Source organism: Amia ocellicauda, chromosome 18 (assembly GCF_036373705.1).
Source record: "Amia ocellicauda isolate fAmiCal2 chromosome 18, fAmiCal2.hap1, whole genome shotgun sequence".
NCBI classification, from domain to species: domain Eukaryota; kingdom Metazoa; phylum Chordata; class Actinopteri; order Amiiformes; family Amiidae; genus Amia; species Amia ocellicauda.
The window spans coordinates 9,678,571-9,703,180 of record NC_089867.1 but is presented as its reverse complement, the minus strand read 5'-3'; the positions used below and the strand labels follow the sequence as shown (position 1 = coordinate 9,703,180).

At 38.6% G+C, this 24,610-nt stretch overlaps 1 protein-coding gene across 2 annotated transcripts; it reads left to right on the top strand.

Moving 5' to 3' along the window:
- Positions 1-2,444: 2,444 nt before the first annotated feature.
- pomgnt2 (protein O-linked mannose N-acetylglucosaminyltransferase 2 (beta 1,4-)) lies at positions 2,445-23,477 on the top strand. Of its 2 annotated transcripts, none has more exons than XM_066690855.1 (2): positions 2,445-2,707; positions 18,083-23,477. In XM_066690855.1, the coding sequence occupies exon 2, from the start codon at positions 18,145-18,147 to the stop codon at positions 19,903-19,905; it is 1,761 nt and encodes a 586-aa protein (XP_066546952.1). In that variant the 5' UTR covers positions 2,445-2,707; positions 18,083-18,144; the 3' UTR covers positions 19,906-23,477. The 2 variants fall into 2 exon arrangements, with proteins under 2 accessions (XP_066546952.1, XP_066546953.1); XM_066690856.1 differs by lacking the exon at positions 2,445-2,707 and adding an exon at positions 14,571-14,788.
- The last annotated feature ends 1,133 nt before the right edge of the window (positions 23,478-24,610 follow it).

The following is a 24,610-nucleotide window of genomic DNA, read 5'->3' as shown; positions in this document are numbered from 1 at the left end:
CCTGGCTGCCCTGTCAAACTATCCGATATTTTCCCCCTGTGAGTAATGCAGACCTTGATCTTGATAGTTTTCATTTTCTTTTCTCAGACTAAATTGGATGTGTGGCACATTTAATCAACATAACCTTTACTTTATACCGTGATCCCAATTTACTTAATAGCTTTTCGTGCCAATTTTGTTTTTATATATCTCAATAGCTGTATCCAAAGGCGGATTGAAAATGACAAAGTAGATGCTTTGATGAAGGAAAAAGTCAAAGTCAAAATCCTCCCGTGGATTCTTTTTAGGACTGTAATAAATTGCATCTTGCTGGGTAAGTAATGCAGAAGACCAGGCTGTGCTCACTGCAACCCTGAAACAATGTATTACCCTTTCCACCCTGATGAATAATTTTCATTTTACCTGGGCTGTTAGTAGATGTGCAGACACATGAAAATGTAACAGGATTTTTGATGGCGTCACAGTCTGAGGTCTGAGACCCATAAAGGCTATTTTCTTCTGTTCCTTTCTCTTATTTGTCTATTGAACTTGACACACGCTCTGCCCATAAAGATAAAAATGCCAGTTCCCCAGCTAAACACCCTTTTATATCGGATGCATCTTCCTGTGGTGGAAATCATTTCCATGGTAACTGAAAAGAACAACAACTCTCAGACATGACAAAAGAGATGACACTTTGTATTGTGTGAAATTCCAGTGTTGATGGTAATAAAAGCTCATTTGAATTGAAATTATATATCCTTTTGTTGTTTGTTGCTCAGATGGTCTTGTTTTTCATCTTGAGAATGATTGTCTGTGTAGTACAAATGCATCAAAAGCTGCATTTTGCTGCGTCAACCTGCTGTTTATTAGAAACCAATTTTAGATCTTACTTACCCTCTTGTGTTTCTTCAAAGTTTTATCAGCTTTAATGCCTAATGAGCCAATTAAGAATATAAATATTAAAGTAATGGTACATCATGTGTTTTCCAGCCTCCATTTTCCTTCCCCATTCTACAACCAAACCCAATCCTTCATGCAAGCTAATTTTGTAATGCAATGACCTGGAAATACAACTAAGATATGCTCAATATTGTATATAAACAGCAATAACAACTTAAAGAAAGATTTCAGTGAAGGGCAACAATATTAGCTGGGGGTTATGTTAAATGTAATGTTGAATTAAACAAGCTATAAATACAGTACAGTATTCTATGATCTTTGAATGCACATATGTGTGTGTATGTGTGTATATCTGTCTTGATTTAAAATGGTAAATATATTCTACAACCACTGACTTCTGTCTATCTATATATCTATCTGTCAGTCTGTATATGTTCGCAGTATTCATGGCAATATACCGAACATGATTATTGCTAGAAGAAACACCTCCACCTTTGCTGTCAGCAAGCACTAAGCAGTGATTAATGAAATGCCACTAGAAATATGAAGTCATGTAGAAAGAGGGGCAGAATTAAAACACATCACCTGGAGTCCTCTACAATGTATTACATCTGAGAGTGTACGCTACAGATACCTACCCAAACAATAATTCATTATGAAGTGTACTGTAAATTAAACAGAACTCATTTGTAATGACACTAATACACATGTCTAGTCTGAAATGAGCATTTGATCAAAATAAAATGAATTACTATTTTAGCAAATTGCAAGGTTAGTCAGTTCCTACACTGATCTTTGGCATTCAATAATTTACTTTTCAAAACAAACAAACCTTGAAAGGAAAGACAAGTTTTGAACAAAATGAAATACGACGAAGAGATTGATTGATTTATATTAAATGACCATTGCACAGTAACCCACCATTATGGAAAACACTTGGGAGATTTGACAAAGAAAAACTACAACAAAATGAATCCACAGACAGAAGGGTATGTGAGTATGATAAAAATCTGTATTTTTAAAAACACGTCCCATTGCTTTATACTGTTCAATTCTTTATATTTCTGCAGAAAAGTTAGCCTGGTTTATTCCACAGTCCTCGGGAGCTGCACAATTTGCAATTAATAATATCAGAGCATCCTCTAACCATGCTCCAGGCTGTTTTGTAAGAATAGTTCGTGTTTTTCTACAGGAATAAAACAACTAAAATCTTTATGGGGGGGGGGGATTAAACCATTTTATAAACATCAAACACGCCTTACAGGACACAGAAATAAACATTATTCAAATATGCGGTCATTTGTTGCAATTCACGCCGCATTTGGCTACAGGGGGCACCAGCTCCGTGGGAAAGACAACACGAGTTCTCGCGAGGTTTGCACATGAGCGTGAGAGGCGTTCCTGGAGCGCAGATGTCCGCAGTCCTGCGTGGGTCTGCGCCGCTCCACCAATGGCATGGGCGGAAACCGGCACGTCTGCGCAGAACAGCGGACATCCGCGGTACAAGAACGCGGCCCACACGGCGACAACCGCCGGCGGTGGGCGGAGATAGGAAAGCAAGCTTGCTTGAGTTTTGCAGGAGCCGACGCGATGGAAGCGATTATGCCGACACGTAATACCCACAAAACCCCGGCTCACTCGCAGACACTTACCTGATGAATGGACGCGGGGGTGAAATGAGCCCCACGACGCGAGGGCGGACTGTGGACAAGTGACCATTGAGGCGTTTGACACAGATGCAACTGTACTTGCAGACAATAATATTGAAACAACTCCGCTGCAGTCATAGACACAGGGCATTAACCCCCTTAAACCGAAACACTAGGTAAGAGCACTTTGGCGGATCTTTGTTTTGAATGGGAATAAAAAACGTGCTGGCATGTGTTTTGCTATGCGGTTTATTTGACTTTTTTTTTCCGCAAAAGTTTGCATATGCTCTTGCAGCAGCAGCCTAGTAGTAGTAGAGAATTGTTAATCATTCAAAGAAGGAAAGTGTCTTAAATGTGCTCACTGATGTATCACTTTGGAGTAGCATTATGGTTATTCAAATGCATGGGTGTACACTGATTTAATTTGAGATCCGTTGTGCTCCATACCAATGGCTTTTGCATTTTGACAGTGTGTCATATTTGTCAAAGTGCTGTCACCCAGCACGGTGGCAGCTGAATGGAGAGACTAACATTTAAAGGACATTGATGCATTTAAAACAATTTGCCTCGTACATATTTAAATCCTTGTCTATTTAATTCACAACATGTTAGTTGCACTGTATTGTCATTTATTTATTTATTTATTTATTATTGGATTGCATTCGGTCTGATTGATATTGATGTTTTAATCTTTTCCAGGCTGGTAAAGATATGTAATATGATGTCCTTGAACCGCTCTGGAGTGGTTTCATGTCAAGATTAATCTCAGTGTAGCAGATAATATATGTCTGGATTGCATGCTCGCCTGCTTCTTATCTTGCATTTTCCAAGTTAAAAAAAAGTAGTTTAATTTTCGTAAGAATAGCGTTTCTAAAAATCAATGCTGATCGTGTTCATTTTAGTCATTCTGGGGAATAGAAACTAATCTACTAAGATAGACCTTTGGGTGAGAAGACAACGGATTGACCACTCAACCAAGTGCTGGACCTTGACCTGTCATTCATTTCTGTCTGCTTAGTATTTGTAGACCAAACCCAAGGGGATTTTATTTGGAAATCTTCAGTCAGTAATCCCAGAGTTTCCACTTGACTGCTAAATATCTCCAGGATTATTATTGTGGGTCTTGCAGTAAGTGAAATCCGAAAGGCATCAGATACATTAAAAAGGGAATGGTTTTATGAAAAAAGAAACATGTGGGAGTCAGGAACGATGCTGATGAAGGTGGCTGTGCTATATGAGTTTTTTGGACACGCATTCAACACTCAAGAAAATCCCAAATGTGTTAAAAACAGGATCAGCTCAAAGAGTGGGTTCTTTTGACACTTTCATGTGAATGGCATTAAAGTACACTTCAAGATTCTTAGAGGGCTTTTTATCTATAAATATATACTTTAAATAGATATAGCTCTGTTATTACTAGCATCAAGTGTTTATTTCCTTTTAATTGATTCATTCTGCATTGTCAGACCTCTCTAAAGTACAGATGATATATGCATGGTCAATTAAACTCGTATAGTAAGATAAAACAGAGGAGGTGGCGTCTGAAAGTAAATGCTACATATCGAGTAGCTCTGTAAAATAAAAATGTAATGTATTTGGCAGCTAATTCTAGCCGTGGATACTGTTACTAGGCCTAATGCCTGTTCCTTTAGCTTACCAAGGAAAACAGAGTAGGGTTTTATATTGTGGTTTGGTGATTTATTTCACCTCCCCATGAGACATTTCCACAAAATAAAATGGCTACATAGATAAAAAGCCCTCTAAGATCCAAAATAATCTCTTTTTGACCAAACAGATGTGACTGCAGGTTCAGAAATTCATTCTCATTCCAAAGACTGGCGTGCTTTCATCTCATCTCTCCATTCATAAAATGGAATAGATCTATATTTTTGTTTGAATTATATTTGGTCAGTCTGTGGGGAGGTTTTAGATTGTCCATACTTTAATTTAAGATCTGTGAAGCAATCAGGGTACAAATTATGTTACTAAATGTTTGCTTTATAGATGTACAAAACAAAGAGTCCCGAAAACCTTGTCAGATAAGTGCTTGACTGTTCGTAATCCTGCTTGGCAGAATCAAGATCACAGTAAATGCATCTTTAAATGCCTTTGTTGTTTGGCTTTGAATCTTCAGAGCACTTTACCAACTGTGATTTGGCTTGGCAAGAGATAGGGCCTATATGTTCTGGAACAAATTGCAATGGTAACTAGTTTCAGAGTCTGATTTATTAGGCTGTTTATTTCTGTAAAAAGCAACATCCGTCTTTTGTGTGATAATATAGGTTATATTTAATCATCTGGAAAATAAGATGATTGGAAATTGAGAAAATTGAAACAAAATCAAGCTAGCTGAAAATATCTGTGCCGTATCTTTATGACATCATTGCGTAAATCTGTACAGCTGATTACACAGGGTATTTCTGTCAGGGCAAAGAGGGTTTTGCTTTCTCAGTCCACTCAGGCATGCAATCAGTTGCCTGTGTAGCATCACAGCAAAATGCCATCATCTGGTTTGAGAAGATCTCTTGGTTTCAACTAAATATGTGGAAAGACCTATTTGAAAGAATTCAACATGAAGTTTGACACTAGCTAGGCTCTATAGTAACACATCAGTCTTTCATTATGGTGTTCAGGGAAGGAAAATACAGCTCCACCATTGATCAATATTTTATTAAGTGATTGACTATATAGCTGAAATGGATTATAAGGGAACAGTGGAAGAAGAGAAGGAGAAAGAAGGAAAAAGTGAAATATCATATTCAGTTTACACAGTGTGTCTCAGGACATTTTCAGTATTGTTTTATTTGAAATTATTTGTGGACTAACTGTCAAACCCAGATGCCACCTTTCAAAAAGGCTGTTGAACTAGATGTGGGTGCACTCCAATTCCAGTCTGGCATGTGCTGTTACTTGTTACATAATATTGCATCTTTGTCAAACCCATCTGTGAAGTTTGTTTGTATTTCAAAACACCTATTTCTGGCCATGTCTGGTCCTTTTGAAAGGTACAATGTGTGACCAATTTTGAATACACTGTGTGATGATATAGTTTGTGTTGTTCATCTCGAATCACCCCTCCCTTCATTTAAAAAGCCCCTGCAGCAAGTGATTTAAAATAAATTTTGCTGTCTGGTTTCATTAGTAACACCATTTAAATTTCACTTAATTTCCTTTTTTGGTTCGTATTATATTTTTAGATAATCTGAGTGTAATGGCTTTGATTTAATTAAGCCTGTTAGTCTATTGTCTTGTACAGGGTCTTTGGGACATAAAGGGCTAAAACACAATTTGGGAATTGTTTAGTACCTTTATACACAAGAACCGGCAAAACCAAGCACTGCACTAGAAAAAACTTCAAACGCAAATGTGGTTTCAATGTCAAATTGTATTATTATTATTATTATTATTATTATTTCTTGTCAGACGCCCTTATCCAGGGCGACTTACAACATAAGTGCAAAAATACAGAGAAGTACAAGGCATCAATCATTACAAATTCAACTTAGCTGAAACATAGCAATTCAAAATAATACATTTTACAAATTCCAATTCCAATTTACACAAGTACAGTAAGAGACTTCCTACATCCTGGACGGTTTCAGTTAAAACCTACAAGATGTATTATAGCCTACATCTTGTAGGTTTTAACTGAATGCTTGGAGAAGAACTTTATTCACCCATTAAAGAAAAGCGGTTTATACTTAGGATTCAAATGTCATATTTGATTGATGCTAAAGAATATTAATTAAATCTACTTCATATAAAACTACAGTTCATATTATTACTTGTTAATTTGGCGAGTGGGAAAGTGATCAGATAAGGCTTTTGGTATTTTTCTTTAACAAGGGAGCTCATATAGTATAGGAGTGATTATTGTAGATTCCACTATAGTCCCTGGCAGTGCTTCAATGCCAGAACACAGATGTGGTTTGCAAATAATAACCTCTGGGGGTACACAAATATGTCATTCCAATTTGTCCCCAGCATCATCTAAAAAGCACTGATGCGATGACCTCCCAGCTTACTTGACGCTGGAAGTGTTGTCCGACAACCTACGCTAAGCAGAGCAAGTGTACTTAAAACAAGCACGGCCTCTGCATATTAAAGGGAGTGCCGTTTTTCCAGTGTCAGTGAAGAATGCTTAAAACCTGCAACCCCATCTGGAGAAATAAGGTCATCCGAGGACCGGGCCATGTTGATGAAGATGGGTACAACAGTGCTCCTATTGCAGATGGTGATATTTCAGTTCTCACTAGTGCAGCGAGGGATTCTGTTGTCTGACTGAAGACAAATATGCTCTCCCACGCCATTGCTCGTGCCCATACAGTCAGGTTGATGAATAACACAATTGTGCCGGGTGTGCCGAGGAGAGGGTGCTAGATTCTGCCTAATAGTCTAGTAGCTCGGCCCCAACAGTCCCCCAGGACCTGACGAGTGTCTCTGTGTTGTGAAAAACATTCAGCAAAGGAGTTAAGAGGTTTAGAAATATTCCAGACATCATTAAAGCTACAGTAGCACTTAGTGCAACTACCCAGTTCCATGCGTGCAAATTGCAAGGCAAAGAATAGGTCTTCTGTACTTCTAAATAATCTAATATTTTGAATGCTGATGATTCAGAAGAAGCAGTCATTTATTATTTTGTGTATTGGAATTGGCCTAAATCCCTGCCAGTTTGGAGGACACTGCTGAACCCCTGACTCTGAGAGTAGTATTGAAGAGACTTGACAGAGAGCAAGTAGGTCAGGAATTAAAATAAGATTATAGCGGAGGCATAATCAGATAGTGATGAGCTAGGCAATAAAACGTGTTGAATCCGAAAACATAAAGTAGGCCTACTTCTTTATAACAAACTGCTTTCTTACTCAGAGGTGGTTCGATGAAGCTCAGAGGGTTATAGGAGCCCCTCTGATAGCTTGGATGTACATGGGCAGGCTTTTCAATACCATTCATAAGGATTTAATTAAATAAATAAATAAAACTGAAGCTCTCTGGTATATTTCGCATTGTAGTGTTTATTGTCTGCAAAAGGACCCCCGAAGCGAAGCCCTGCCCTGATCTCTTCTCAAGCACAGAGAGCTGGCATGCAGGGGTTGATCTTTGCCACTGTACGATATCCGTGTGTTGCCAGTGGAGCCCCAGAGGTGAACCTGTGTTCTGCCAAGGGCTCCCAGTGCCCAGCTCAGCAGCCCCTACCAAACTACAGCCTGACCTTGACAACGGGCTGAGAACGAAATCAGAGATCAGACAGAAGGGCTTGTGTGGAGTTTTTACAGGGCCGAGATAGTCTGAGCAGGTCAGACTGGAGAGTTTGTACAGCACAGGCATATCACAGATATGATACCAGGGTTATTTCTCCTGCACAGTCATGCTGACAGCGAAAACCAATAGAAGATCATGATAAAAAGGCCAGGTAAAGAGCTAGCTGCGTGGCACATTTTAATTAGTGCACATCTTAATTTATTTATTTATAACATCACAGCTTTCAATGTACCAGTGAGATTTAGCATTGTTTTAGATGACGCATGCATCAGTGAAGAATGGCTTTCTTTATAATTTGAAATGTATTTTAATTTAGTTAAACTATGTAAACGGACTTATGACCCAGTAAGAATCAATGGATTGGCTGTTCTAGGCCTAGATTTTGTTGCTATTGAATCTATTTTGAAGATAAAGGAGAGATACTGAGAGAAATTACGTGATTTCACCTAAACAGCATTTTTAAGGCTTTAGTTGAATGTTGTAGACAAAATGCAGGTCATAACGTGAGCATGCATTTCAAATGTTGAGAGTGGATTGAATACAAATACTGTATTATTCATTTCTTTTATTTTAAAATCCTAACCGGCACAGGGTGCAAATTCTGAGCGATGACTTCAGTGACTGAGAAGTCCTTCAGAAGTAGTGAGAACAAGACTGTGTCAGAACAGCCGAGTTTAAGGAAGCTCAGAGTACAAAGAGCAGCAGCTGCCAAACATTAGAAGATAACCTCTGGGGAAAGGAAACTCGCATTGGTTTCAAGCTGTGAATAAGAGGAATCGAGTTGTCCAGTTGCTGCAGGCTTTTGAAGCGTATGCACATACTGTAGAGCATAGTAATACTGTAGAAACGTGCCTGAAATTGACATTGCACCTTTAGTTGAATGACTGATTCTGTAGTACTTGTAACACAACAAATTAACAAAACTAATGAAGTGTTTTTAAGGAAGGGTGAAATATTAAAAGGACACACCACAGTTAATTATTTAAGGAATTCTCAAATCAGAACTAGGCTATATGTTTTGGATCTGATTGTATTGTATTAGTAGGTAAATGTGACATTTAAGTCTACTAGCAAGTTTGTAAGAGTTTAAGAGAGTAAAGCAATACACTTGAAACATGCACCACTAGAGGGCATTAGTTTGCTAAGAATATTAATAGTTGCTGCTGTCACCACCTGGACATAGCTGTATCTTTTTTTTACATGCAAAACTGTGTTTCAATGTCATTCTTCAGCAGCTTATGGACCAGAACTAAATGTGTCCGTGATCACGACTCACAGATTGTCGAATGCAATGCATTCATAGAAACAACCATAGAGACCAACATCTTAACAGACATAGATAAATTGCCAGGGCTGCAACCTCTTGAGATGTCATCATTGAGTGTCCTGTGCCCTGAGCTCTCTGCAATGCTGGCAGATTCGAAACCTTGCAATGCATGTGTAATAAGGCTGGAAATATGACCACCTTAACCTGGCCTTGTCCTCTCATCCAGAGGTTGTATCCAGGATGTCCCAGGGAGCCTTCTCCTATGGCAACCACCTCCCATAGGAGTGGGCAGGGCTCTTCAAGATCACTCTGGTACATTTGGGAAGACTTATTTGCAGATCGAGAGATGTTGCTGCAAAGACTTGCTCCTAACGTTGGACCAATCAGCCATTCCTGAAAATAAATGATGCAAGGTTTTAACCACAGCTGCCATTATTATTGCCATATGTTTCATAGTTTTAAAAATATAACTTTTTGTTTGTTTACAAGCAGTGCTCTTTGCTTTGGCAGTCTGTCTACTTTTACAAACAACAGGCTGATGTATTTCAAAGGGGAGTCTTGGGATTTATTAAGCAGTGCCACTTTCTCCTGCTCTTAACCTGAACTATAGTCTTCAGAGCCTGATGGGTTTTTCAGTTGCAGATCAATTATTTAAGAGCTTTTTACTTTTTATTCAATAACATGGCACTTTGCTAGTGCCATATTTTGTAAGCATATCTTACTAGTGCATCAGGAAATCAAATAAAGTCCATTGCTCACAGTCCACCAAAGTGTCCTGGAATAAGATATCACCGTACTGTTTTTTTTGCATTTATTTTTCTTTGTTGATCATTTAAAAACCTTACCTTTAAGTCAACAAAATTGAATTAACCATACATGCACACCTTTCAGGATGAAATGAAGGTCATTCTGTGAGATAGTTGAAAAGGCTCTGTCAGTACAGAACGCTTGTGTATTAAAAATAAAAAAGCAATAGCTCCTTTGTTTTATATATCGTACATCTTTTTAAATAGTCATCTTTGTTTCCCTGACCCTGTATCCTCTTAGTTTCCATTAAAACATAAAATAAAAAAGCAAAAACAAAAACCTGAAACATTCATGAAGGAGGAGTACTGCTAAAGGTAGCTCTCTCAAGTTCAGCAACCTTGAATCAATATACAGAACTGAGCTTTTTGTTCACCATCAAATCTACTTGTTTTGATTTCTCCAAAGACATTTACTGTACTTTTACTTAATGCATTTTTTTTATTATTTATAAATGTTCCATATAACAAACGCTTTGCGAAATGTTCAGAAGAAAGAGACTGAGTATACGGGTGGGCGGTACACATGGAAAGGATTAATTGATGCAGAATCTGATCAAATTTATCTTTAAATAGAAACTGATTATTGCCTGAGACTGTGTTGTCTTGATGTAACCTTTAACTCTTTGGTGATTTTAGTTAGCAGTTCTCCTAGGCTTCACAGGCAATAAAACCCTAAAAGCAACATGTAGTATTCATCCTCCTGGTTAACATAAGGAAAAATTTTGCAAATAACCTTCCTGCAGACTTCTCTTCTTGCTAGAGAAGTAATTCTGAACCAGTGCCCTGTTTTTGGAAGGTTTTAGGGATGGGTTGAAGCCATTTACAGAGACTGTAGTGTTGCTTGTCAAATACATTCATATTCAATATTCAATCGCAGGGGGAAGGGGGAAAAATAACCTAAAAAGAAGCCTTACAATAATCTGCTTTAAAAAAATGGTGAAAATACTGATTAACACCAAGGCAAGCATGTTTTGCAAGCTCAAGCTGCATTTTATTATAGATGAACATAAAATAAGCTTGGAAGAGAGGAGGCTCCTGGCTCCGGTGGGGCATGTCTCCTTTCAGAACAGCAGTCCCCGTGGAGAGAATCTAATTGCGATGTGAGAGACTCCAGGGTGCCATCGACTGCATTCACTCAGGCAATTAAAGGACATTATTTAGTTTGGGTTTCTGTTTAAAGAAATATCACTGAATTGCTTAACATCAGTGGAAATGAAGATGGCTATAGACAGAATATTAAAAATATGAACTACGATGAGCAGTGTGGAATGTGTGATGTGTTCAAATATCAGTGAAACCTTACTTTGCCTTGTAGGTGCGACAGATTGTATACTCGCTTCTAGTATATTGAAAAACAAATGAACAAAAATAATGAAATGAGGGCAAATTTTGAAATGTTTCCAAGTTACAATTGGATGGGAAACAAAAGCTTGGAATTGAAATCTAAAGTGCAGTGGATACATATGGTTTGAGCATCTTGGAGAGTCGATGTGGAAATGTGGTTACCTCTTGGCAGGTTTGCCATTAGATCAGCTGAACTTTTCCATTTAAATTTGAATTCTTTATAAGTATGCCTTGATGAAAAAGTATTGCTTTGCTGATGTCCAAATGAATCAGTCAAAAAATCTGGAAAGGACAACTTTTTATAGGCTAAAAATGCTCTCTCCACTACAATGGAATTTGGTTTGAAATTTCCTGGTGTCGCTCAGTAAGTCCTTAATGTCCCAATTCAGCACGATAGGACTATGTTAATTGATGCATTAAGGGTTGTTTGTGGGCTTAGTTTTGGTTTGTTGCAGTGTAGTTAATTGACACACGCAGGCCTGAATATTCAGAGCAAGCTAAAAGGCTGTTTATTCTCACACTAAGTGAAATAATCCTGTATTCAGTTCACTAAAAGCTTGTGTACACTGTCTGAGGCATCAAAATGTGCTCTGTGTGGATCACAAATAGCAGGCAAAACCCTCTAGTGACTCGAAATGTTTGAACAACTCCTGAGCTATGTCCTTAATGATGCTACCTCTCTTAAGCAGGACTTTGCCTCAAGAAACATCAAGCAGATGATTGCTGGGCTCCCCCTTAGGCTGTAGCAGACATTATCATAGGATATGCGCCAATTCACTTTCGCTTTAGTGAGTTTGTGCATGGTTTGACAACAATAACTGGCCCAAAAGCAGTTAATTATCAAAAGGCATTTGATTTAACAAGGAAACGATACATAGCCCTTCATGTCTTAATGAGATTTGTCAGCTGTGAAGCAGTCTTTGCCGCCAGTGCAGGCGTGAGGGGGTGGAAGGGATATATCCGATGGTGCTCCCAAGAATTGGCCACTCAGACTGAATCCAATCTGTTTGAAGTATGGATTTAACCATAGCTCTTTTGCACACTACAGACTTGTCTAATGCTAATTTCAACACTGACATTTTGTTTTTAATTGCTTTGGGGTTACTTGCATCACATACATTTCTTTGGGTGAACAAGGGACTAGAATAATTCATTCATTTTCTTCTGCAGCATTAAGTACAGTCTACTTCGACGCCAGTAGATTCTCGAAGATTAGTATTCCAGCTCTAATAACGTTTAATAGAGAGAAGAAGAAAAAAAAGCCTAGTGGATGTCTGCTTCAACATCAACAGAAACTGACAGTTTGCAGTGACTGCAGAACCGAATCAAATCTGCTGCATGGTGTGCAAAAGCTTCTTTGATGGTCAGCTCAGAACAGATGTTTTTGATCATAAACAGATGTAAAGTAGGAACATCTGCACTTACAGATTGTATCTACGTCTTCTATAATGTAACAGAATGGACAACTGGGAATACTCTCACTTTACTTCCTTACAAAACCTGGTTAATCAATTTCAATCACTAGTAATCTTACATAAGAAAAAATAAGCAAGTCTGGTATCTGTGGCAATTCAACACAGAGCAAACATTCTTAATGTACTACCACTGTTTCAGTGTCAATGTGCTTGTACAGTTGAGGGCACTAGGGATCTCTCATTGGTTTTTGAACATGCTTAATAAATAACTTGTCAAATCTGCTTTTAACACAGACATTTTTTTCAAGGGGGTAGAAGCTGTGTTTGTGCAGCAAGGGTAGTTGATTTAATTTGTGATTTGTAGTCACAACCTATATGAAAATGCCAAGTCTAAAGCAATATAATATTTTCCTCATTATCTACAGAAATTGAATAGCCCCCCCCACACAAGGGTGTGCATTAAGAATGTGAATATGTAGTAGAATGTGCTTTGCCAAGAGTTTGTAATCTCCCTATTGAGTAATCTCCAGTTGAGCAACTGCTGTCCGTCTCACCACAGTTAAATGCATCGTCATTCATCTTTCTCTCTCTGTAAGTGACTCCACTGTTTTGCATTCGCATGAAGCACATCAGGATGTTGGTACATCATTGTTGGGGGGTCAGCAAAAGCCTCCCTGCCCCAAGATTTGTTCCAGCTTTGACACAATTTAAGTGGCCACTGATCTCTCACACCACGTTTGTCGGTGTGCTGCAGTGGTTGTCAGCCCCCGTTCATATCTTGAAGCGGAGATTTACAACCATAATGGATTCTCATCTGGGGTATTAGACCCCTACCAGGTTTCTAATTCAGGTCACTGGAGCATGGAGAATTAACACAGCGAGACAGTGCAGAGAGCTATAGGGCTCATTCGGGAGAAAAAAAGCTAAAATGATTTGACTTTTTGTGCACAGATGTTTTTCCCTATATCACAAATCAGTTGTATTTCCAAATGATTTAACAATTCAGGTTAGTTTCGTGTATTTATCATCTAAAAAGACTGTAGCGTTCTGTTTGTTTGGGAAGAAGGGGGAACTACTACAGCCATTTACATGTGATAAAGGTGTTAATCTAAATGCTAATGAGCTTCCTGCTAATGCATATAGAACACTGGGCTCCAAAACCATAAAGTGACTATGCCAAGAATGCTGTCAGTCAAAATGATTAATTCATAACTGAAAACCGTCCCTTGAACGAAACATTTAATCAGTAACCAACATTCATTCTTTGTTTGTTAAAGCTTTTCTTTGTTGATTCGTAGCTTGGCTCCTCTATGATTCGATTTTTTTTTTTCTTCCTGAAGTATTATATGTAACAAATCTTTGTGTTGTCTCCATTATAAAAGAGGGGGCAGTCTTTAAACATTACATAGCAGCTCACAAAATGAAAATCTACTATACGCAAGGGGGTGGCTTTTAGCTGTTCCAAGCCCTTGTCGTGAACACATTTGCAAGTAAAAGGGCTCAACGGCTCTGTGCTATTATTGAAGTCCTGCTGCCAGACTCTCTGAGCCGAGCAGAAAAGGCAGTGCCTCCTACATCACTAAGACCAGACACACCGGCAGAGAGCAGGATCAAGCAAGCGAGAGATGCCATCATGTTAATCTCAACCTGCCAGCTCCCTCTAGGGTGATGGCTACAGGGGAGATGGCCACCGTAGATCACCATGTGAGCGACACTGACCTCCGAGAAAAGGCTGACAAATTGAGGTGAGCCAGCTGGCGCACTAGGACAACCGATGGCAACGGAGCATGCTCAGAGCGATCAGGGAAGGTGAAGCGATAGAAGGAGGGGGGGGAGGAGAACGAGAGGGGGGAAGGAAAGACGAAGGGGAGGAGGAGAGGGGGGGTGCTGGTGGGAGAAGGGGGGTGAGTTGCACTAGGTGCTTTGGTTGAATGTTAACAGCACAGAGAACAAGGGAGACTGGGAGAGCAGTGTGGAGAAGCCAAGGACCTCTCCTTTACTTAACCTTTTCCTCAGAAAGACTGTGGAGCTCTTTGGGTAGCGTTGTGCAAGGGCAGGACTGCGTGTGCGTTGATCAGTGCAGTTAAGAGCAGGGATGCACTGGATGTGAAGAGGCTGCAAGGCGATTGCAGATTGCCAGATGCTGTTGATTAATATGCTGTTTTGGTGAGTGTTTAATATACATTCTTATGCCCTCATTATGTTGCAAATGGCTTTTTGTTCCTGTTCGGTCAGAGGGATCTGCATTTTATTTCTGTTACCCATAATCTAGACACCAGATTCTGTCCTCTTTGAAAGGAGAAATATTAGAATGTTAGGATTATGATTATTTTGTAAATGTTGAAATGTACAAAGTTACGCTGTCTAGACTTTAGTGTGTCTAATCATTCACAGGGTTGGAAAGTTTGTCAGATTATGATATTGCTCGTACTTGTGTTATTAAAACCTAATACACATGTGGAATATGGTAAGGGAATTGTGGTATATTAAAACCGATTTAAAATGTATAGCTTATACATAGTGTTTAAATAATACCATGATCTGAAACTTTGAAAAACACAATGAAACAACTCTTATCATGTGTTTTCTGTATTTAAATATCTGGTTAGAAATAATACTGTTTCCTCACAACACTGTAGAGATTAAAAGCTAATCAGAGCACCTGAAGAATTTCCAGCTGGTTTTAAAGGTCTAGTCTTGAATCAACACAGTAGTCTTTCTTATATGACTGACGTACCTAATTTTCTATTCCCCTGCATGATCATATCATGTATTGTGTAAATTGTGTATCGTTTGCCTTGATAAATAAAATACCTGTCATCTGTGCATTGTACTCTATAATGGATGATTAGTTGTAATGGTTTTAGTGTTGGGCAAAACTACAAAAGTAAGATATGTGCAGTCTCAATAAAAAAGTTTTGAGGATTGCATGAGGAAGCGTAGCATTGAAGGTAGGAAGAGGTAGAGGCGTTGAGAGAGCAGTTGTCAAGGTGAAGAACCTAGAATTGGGTTTGATCAGAAGTACTGGGTGCACAAGAGAGTTTCGAATGAGCTGGAGAGTTCAGGTTGCTCACACAGAGATAAAGCTGCCCAGAAACAACTAGGGTCAGAACCAGGAGCTGTGTAAAGCAGAGAAAGGAGTGGAATCTAAATGTTATTTAGAAAGAATTTGCCAGGGAAAAGATGTGCCAAGAGTAGGAGAGGGAGGGCTTGGAAGTAACATCAAGGTGCTTGGCAGAAGATAAAGGGAAGAGGCTGATTGGATCAAGGGAACTAGAGGTTAGACAATGTAGAGAACTAGACTGAATTAGATTTGGAAGGGTTGTGTTTGAGGAGGAGACAGCTGAGAGGCAGTTCAGTGTCTGAAGTGTCAATATTAAGAGGAGGAGAAGTAAAAGATGTCTGCATGGGGGGAAAAAAAAAAAGAAGAGCTCCCAGATTATGAATTCAGAGGGAGAAATGGTCTCCTCGCACCCACTAGAACAATTGTAATGAAATCCTCACCCTGGGGGGTCACAGTCCTGGTGTTTTAGGTCTCCCACCTGCTTACAACCTGGAAACATTGCTTAATTGGTCAAATTTAGCAAACCAATGGTTCAGTTATCTAAGTAAATGCTCAGGGGCAACAACAACCACAAGACCCCATTGCTCTTCTATGGACTGGGATTGGGGTGAGAATAAGATGGAGCCACATCACAAAGTCTAGCACAAATAGTCAAGGTTGAAGGAAGAGCAACAAGCAAGAACAGTGCCTGACATTATTCCAAGGTCAGAGGGTAGTAAGTGGATGATAAATGTGGTCCTGAGGTCAAGAAGCATTGGGTTATAGGAGAGTGAATCAGCACTGGGAGCAAGCAAAGAGTTTGTTACAGTTCTAGGTTAGGATCAGAAATGGATCAAACAGTTCAGTGAAATTTGCAGGCAGCTAAATCAAAGAGATCTAGTGGTGGTTCTGGGGGGAGTAGAGATCAAAATAAGGTTGCCTGAGAATAAAGGTTATGCAAGCTGAGAGGAAATGCAAGGAAATGTAGCTGATAAGGCGGTAGGACACGGTTTTGATTTATTCTGGGTCTCGACGGACTAATTTTCTTTTGATACAGTTCTTAATCTGTTTAGTCAAGAAGGATTTATTGTCTGTTACAATTAGTGCTTATGGTTTCAAATGTTTACTAATCTCATTTTATCTTAAACTCAAATTAGTGTCCCTTCGCTACATATTTTGGAAACATTTAAAATGTCGCAAGACCTTCAGGCATTTCTGCATTTGTAAGAGTTTAGAAAGTATGTTTTCTACTATGAATTAAAATCTTCGAAATACATCGACTTTGATGTCTCTGTGTACAGTAGCTTGTTTTAACAGGAGAGATGATAAACTATTGACGTTCTCTGGATGAATCCTTTGAGGGAGTAAATGGAGAGGGTAAAAGTTGACTCTCGGATCCCAAAGCCAGTGTGTTCTTTATAAAACACTCATAACATCTCTTACATGTTGCCGGTCTTCCCTCAAGAAGACTGAGTAATGCTTGTGTGGTACCGAGTCAATAAAATGTTTAAGTGGTGTATGCAAAATCTGGGACAAATTCAAAACACTATTTTATTTTCAAGCAAGCAAAGAAGTTGGGCTGGGCAGCTGGCCACAGTGAGAATGAAAATCGATCGAAGTGTTAGTTCATATTACCGTCATGAAGACTTGCCTCATCGTGCTTCGGTTGTAAGCTTATTTTTGCTATTGGGTTATTTATTTCCTCTGGAACCAAAATAATTATGATGCACTGAAGCAAATTTCAGAGTAGGGTAAAAGTACATGCTATGGTTCAGATAGAAGACTCGCATAACACATTTATCAATCTTATCAAATTATGAAAAGTATAATAATTTACATAGATGCCACATATAGACTAATCTAGTTTATATACATTTATGGTAGAATTTATTCGGTTCCAGACCTGACCTAAACAAATATATTCCTCTAAAGTATTTAGAAAATGTTATGGATTGCACAGATTAGCAATAATAAGTGCTATGCTTTGATTATTTATTAAGAGTTTGTGCACTTCCCCTGTATAATATAAAAGATTAAGCAATATTTCATGTTACATGTACAAAATTATTTTCAATTACCCAGCGAATAAGTGTTAAACTACTATCTTATTAAGAAATGTAGTTGGTGCAATTGCAGTGCAGCATGGGAAAAAGGTCAATCATATCAAGATGTCATAAGAGTGAACCTTGGATATTGGTCTAGTCAATTAATCTCAAACTGGGAGAGAAATAATGAAAATCATACAGTTATTATAAAAATGCAAAAATACCCATTTGATTAATTTGCTGGTAAATAATCAAGTTACCTTTTGCTCCTTTTCTCCCTTATCAAATGTATTCATCTTCTTGAGGTGAACTGAATTTATCACTTTCAGCTTCCTTTTTCCGTCTCTCCTCTCCTTCCCCTTCCTCCTGCAGGTTGAGTCTGGGGCACGGAAGATGAGAGTCACATCAGCGCGGTTTCCTTCCAGCCTGCTGTGATGCGAGGGTCGAGCTGCAGGATGAACGTGGCGGCTGTGCTGAACGGTCTGCTGGTGTCTGTGCTGGCGGCGGTGCTGTGGAAGTACGCCAAGCTGCGAGAGCACGCATCTCTGGTGGAAGAAGAGCTCCTCCTGACCCGCCAGTCCCAGGAGCTCTCCCAGGTCCGTATCGATTACCATGCCGCCCTGCAGGCCCTGCAGGAGAAGGGCACCCGCATGGTGTGCACCGGGAAGATGCACACCGACCGCATCTGCCGCTTCGACTACCTCTGCTACTCCACCGAGGCCGAGGAGTTTGTCTTCTTCCACAGCAACTCCTCGGTCATGCTTCCCAACCTGGGCTCCAGGAGGTTCCAGCCTGCTCTCCTGGATCTCTCCTCCGTGGAGGACCACAACACGCAGTATTTCAACTTCCTGGAACTGCCGACACCCGCTCTCAAATACATGCCCAAACCCGTCTTTGTCCCCGATGTGACCCTGATCATGAATCGGTTCAACCCAGATAATCTGATGCACATCTTCCACGACGACCTCCTTCCCATCTTCTACACCATGAGCCAATACTCAGACCTGGACGAGGAGGCCCGCTTAGTCTTCATGGAGGGCTGGAGCGAGGGAGCACATTTCGACCTCTACCGGCTGCTAAGTGGAAAACAGCCCCTCCTGAAGGAGCAGCTCAGGAACTTCGGCAAGCTCCTGTGTTTCACAAAGTCCTACGTAGGGCTGTCCAAAATGACCACCTGGTACCAGTATGGCTTTGTTCAACCACAAGGCCCCAAAGCCAACATATTGGTGTCAGGAACGGAAGTCCGTAAGTTCACACGCTTTCTGATGGCTAAACTCAACATAACCAAGGAGGAGAGCCCTGAACCTGAGGAGTACATTGTGGTCTTTAGCCGTAGCATCAACAGGCTCATCCTTAATGAAGCCGAACTAATTTTGGCTCTGGCTCAGGAGTTTCAGATGAAGACGATCACGGTGTCTTTAGATGAGCACTCCTTCGCAGATATCGTACAAATAATCAGTAAGGCGTCAATGCTTGTCAGTATGCACGGGGCTCAGCTGGTGACCTCACTCTTCCTGCCCCGCGGCGCTATAGTGGTAGAGCTTTTCCCATATGCTGTGAACCCTGAGCACTACACGCCCTACAAAACTATAGCCTCCTTGCCTGGCATGGATCTTCAGTATGTGGCCTGGCAAAACACCAAAGAAGAGAACTCCATTGCGTTCCCAGACAGGCCCTGGGATCAAGGCGGAATAGCCCATCTAGAAAAGGAGGAGCAGGATCGCATCTTAAAAAGCAAGGAGGTGCCTCGGCACTTGTGTTGCCGTAACCCGGAGTGGCTTTTCCGCATTTACCAGGACACTAGTGTGGACATCCCCTCTCTTCTTGAAGTACTGAGGCAGACGGTGAAGTCTAAGCCCAATCTGAAAAAGTTTAAGCCGGCCAGCACAATTCACCCCGGTAAAGTGCGGGAACCCAAATGCCAGGCTTCTGTACAAGGAACCAACGAGGCGAAGCTGACAGTGTCGTGGCAGATCCCTTGGAATCTGAAGTATTTGAAAGTCAGGGAGGTCAAGTATGAAGTGTGGATACAGGAGCAAGGGGAAAACACGTATATGCCTTACATTCTTCCTCACCAGAATTATACCTTTTCCGAGAACATTAAGCCTTTCACCACGTATCTGGTGTGGATACGCTGCATTTTCAACAAAACTCTTTTAGGCCCCTTTGCAGATGTTCTGATGTGTAGAACCTAGTTTTAGTTTGTAGACGTCCTTAACAGACTACTTGATGGCTTGTTCCTGACCGTCATTGATTTTAACAGAAAGTGGTTAAGAAGTTATTTAGAAAAAGGCACAGGCCTGAATTTGTGGTCTTAATTTAGTTGCCTCAATCCATTTGTTTCTAGAGTAAGGAAAAGTCATTCAGTGCATAGATATTAACATTTATGATGCTTGTCTTTCTGTAGATTAATGTCTCCTTTCCAGGAGTCAGTCTGATAAGATGAAAGCAAAGTGAGAATGAACAATTCAAGGGGAAGGGAACAATTGGAAGCTGAGGACTTGCAGGACAGATTTGTGACTCTAAACCGGAAGACTGTTTAATGCTGTAGCTTACTGTTCTTTTAAAGTGCTATACAATTAAACAGAAGTTCTTTTAAATTGATATTGATTTACAAGAATACAGTTTACTATAAAGGTATGTGTGTTCATGACTGCTTTACATTTTATTTTTTTATTTTTTTATTTATGTATTTGTCTTTGTTTCCCATTTATTTATAACGTGCAGAAACTGAATACATAATTTTATATTTGGCAAGGGAGTTGTATAAGTGTAATGCCAATTTATATAAACCACTTTGCAATCTGGTCAAAGTTTTTACAAAATTGTATTACAAAAGGATAGATATTTCTGTGTGTTGTGATTTATTGTATTATAACCTTGGGTTTTCATTAGCAAATGAAGGTGTGAACTTGCAGTGAGCTTTAAACCAGGTAAACATTTTTTTAATGGCTTACCTCTTAGAACTATATTGCTTTTAACATATATTGCCTTTATTTTATGAATTAAGTATATATCATGTTTTATAGTACTTTATATAATCTAGCCAAAACCATGAAAGAAATACCAAAGTATAGTTTAGAATAACTGCTGATTCTACTGTACGCGTTTTAACATTCATTTTTCTTTTTTCTTATTTTTTTTATGTTCCTATTAGCTATTGAGCCTTCTCTGCCTGCTCTAAGCAGATAACAGTTTGGTTAATCTTGTTATTGCACTAGAGATTAGATTGTGGTTTTCAAAAAAATAATGTGGTTTGTTGCAATTAAAATTTGTACAGAGAAGATGGGTATTAGAAAAGTGTTTTTATTCCTAAAATAGAAAAATGCAGTTATGCTTGTTAGTACCACAGAACAATTAATTTCGTATTGTCTAAAAAAATCCCTTTAAGTCAGTGCTTCAAACTGAAGAGGACCTTTCAATAAAATGATGTCAAATTATCCTTATACCTTTTTGTTTCATAAAAGAGCTACAGAATCAAAATAAGTTAGTCAAGGAACCACCTTGTTGCCAAGTGTTTGTCTCGGTTTAGAAAAATCGCACAAATAATGGTTTTGAGAAAATTGTATTTCTCACAAATGACAAGCTGACAACAACAAGTGTTCAAGATATTCACAGACAGTGTCAGCGTATGGAGACATTCTCAAAGTTCAGACAGCTAAACCTATCCATTAGTAAATTATTTGATGCTAACTTTCTAGTTGCCAGTGATGTGTAGCGCCAGTATCCGGTTTGCTTCAAAAAAGTATTTCAAAAGCAGAATATATGAACGTCTGGATTGAGTTTGCTTATGCGAGCTGTTGAAATCAGCCTGGGAATTTAGACCGCTTCTTAGCAGTAAAATAACTACAAAATGCACCCCTACTGTTCATTTTATGTTAATCAGTGAAGTTCAGGAGTTTAGACAACCCCAATAGACGTAAGTAGTAGAAGGTAAGTAGAGTTTATTTTGGCCTAGACTCGCTTGACTTGGGGAACAATGACTTGGCCATGAGCAGGACGCCATTAGGAGGAATATGTGCCAAGGAGCTACTGCAGAGAAATCATTTTAAAACTCCGTTATTGTGACATTGTTTTAGTTTTTAACATGTTTACTAAAAAACATGCATTATATAATGATTATATCTTACTTTTTTTTTTTTTTTTTTTTTTTTTTACTGCATTCATAAAAAAAATACTGGCAACCATTTTAATTTGTAGGATAAGGGAACAAAGTATTCCTCTTAAGTACTGTGTTAGAAATATAATCCTGATAGCGTTACGCTTGCCATTGTTCATGTCTTAAAGGTTAATAATTGGTCTAACCTTTTCCAGCTGAGATACAGAAATCACTCTGAAAGTAAGGTTTTTCTGTGGTACTAACATAAAATAGATGATGCTATGCACATTAATGTCTACTGAAACGCACCAGATTCATGTTGTTTGTTTTGTGCTTGTCGGTTAAACCTGGTTTTGAAATCCAGCACTTTCATTCTCTGTTTAGATTCAAAAAGGCCTTACATCTGAACATGTATGTTTTAATTATTCAGTGCAGTTTTATGCATACATAAATGCAGTTTACCATTAGGTTTTCATAATGACTATTAATTGGTAATTGCCCTAACAAACTCCAACAGTCACATTAAAAATGCATGTCCTTCAGAGCTAGAGAACTGTCTGCGACTTAATGTGCTAAATTGCAGTGTACATTATGGAATTATTAAAGCTCCCTGATGTTTTTAATTACTGAATGAAAAACTAATTATGTGTTTTTTCATATGCAAGCGTCTTTGTGTAACTTTTCAGAACGCTGCCGTAAGATCGCCCACAAACTAGAAGAAGCTACGCACCATTTAATAGAACAAATCTATCTGACAGAAGGTGTTCCTGTGGATTAATGATGTGTAATATATTGGTTGCTTTACCAAGAGCCTTTTGATGGCTTTTTGTTTTCTTTACCCCAGACATTTTAGTTATAATTACGGAAGGACGATGGAATAAAACCCTTTCTTGTCCAAATCAAATAGAGAGAGCACAACCCTGCATAATCCAGGTCTCCCTGGGAAAGAATATATTTATTTCATTGGGCTACATTGGTTAAATATATATTTTTCATGCAAAAACTTTTCCAGACCTTTTGCTAGATGAATAATCTAAACTGATCTCATGCCTATGTCAATGGTGTGAAAATAAGCAAGGTATCCAAGCGTTCATTTAGTCAAATAAACCAGATCTCTATTCATGAGGGTGACCATGCCTCATGTAGAAACTTAATCGTCAGTGGTGATTTTTGTTTGTTTTAATGTTCTGCAAAGATACCACCAATTCTGTGCTATTCTTTTCAAAACAGTTTTTTGTTGTTATTTTAATATGTGGTACTAAACCATTCCTGCTTAATGTATAGCATATGTTAAAATATTTTCCTGGTGTTCGTGTAGCATTTGTAATTAACTTTTAATGTTGTCGCCAGCACTTAAGAAACGTTTACCGATATTTGGATCCAATTAATATGAAACATCTCCATACAAAAATAAGAAGCATTTACTTATTGATTGAGAACAAGTCATCTTTGATTAAAAATCAGATTTTAAATTAGCTTTCCTAGTACTACTACTCATTTTAAGATGAAGATATGTTTTTCATAAAGGTAGCCATTTGAAGGTGATTAAAATATTTACAGAAACATTAACCTTGTTTTTCCATCGTCTTTCTTAATATTCTTGTACTGTGACATTTTGCATAATCTGATATGGATTTAATTTGTGAATAAAGTTGGAAATCAGTGGTATATACATTTATATATATGTTAACAAAGGTCATGTTCTACAGTGAAAGTCTTTGAAAGCCCTACTACTATAAACAATTAGTTTTCAATATATTAAGCTTTTGCTCTCCTTTACTGAAAGCAAAGGCATTAATGTGTGCTTTTGATGAAGTGGATCGGGGTGTAACAGTTATGTCAAAAGAGTGTCGTACAGCGGACGAGTTTAAGGTAAACAAACTTGATGAGAAGCATTATACTGCAAGTGTTAACAGCTGTGTATGATGTTGGAATAAAAAGTAGGTTCTTTTAATTATATTTTTAATGAACCATTGCCATAGCAGGGGGCTATTTTACAAAACCTAATTAGTAGTTTTATTGCTTAGAATACAATGTGTATCATGTTGATCCTGAGACCCAGTGCGTTTCCAGGCTGTTACATTTCAGTGTGATACAATTAGGAATGTGAAAACCAATACACACGACATAGAATGGTGTTGTTTTTCACATGGGGAATGAAAAGGGTTGTTTTTCAGGGAATCGCAATGTGATTATATTAAAAAGTGATTAGAGGAACTGCCATCATATTATTTAACATGAATATTATTCAGTTTCACAATTGCATTGATACATCTGCATTTTTGCAGCACAGGCAAGTATGTTTCATTTTTTTTTTTTTCTATCAAGACATCTCTGAATCTGAACTATTAAGAAATGAGATCAAAACTAGTATTGGTTTCCCATGAAGGCTCGAAGGAAAAAAAAATAGCGAAGAGAATAGAAATGTACATGAAATGCAAGCTTGTCTGTATGCTTTATACATAAAATGACTTTTTATGGGATGTGACTTCTTATTCTTCTTAAATTTCAACGCTTTTTGGCAGGTTGGGCTTTTAAATTAAATATGCTATTTTATGGCGGTTAAAAAAAAATTAGAATAAAAATCTCCCTCTGTTTCCAAATGGCAGCAGTTTTGTTAACGGTTAGTGTTCTTGTTCTCATCCGGAATTAATCCAGAATTGTGTTTATTTGTCCGTGAAATTAAATTTCACCCGAGACTATAGTGTTTTATGCAAAGTGTAGCTTTCAATGCACAGCAAAACACAGAGTTTAGAGCCTATACTTTTGAGGAGATATACCTTAAATTAATTGTCTGGGGA

What these genes read in the sequence shown, in the direction of transcription:
- pomgnt2 (XM_066690855.1), top strand. Translation starts at nt 18,145, where the DNA reads ATGCGAGGGTCGAGCTGCAGGATGAACGTGGCGGCTGTGCTGAACGGT.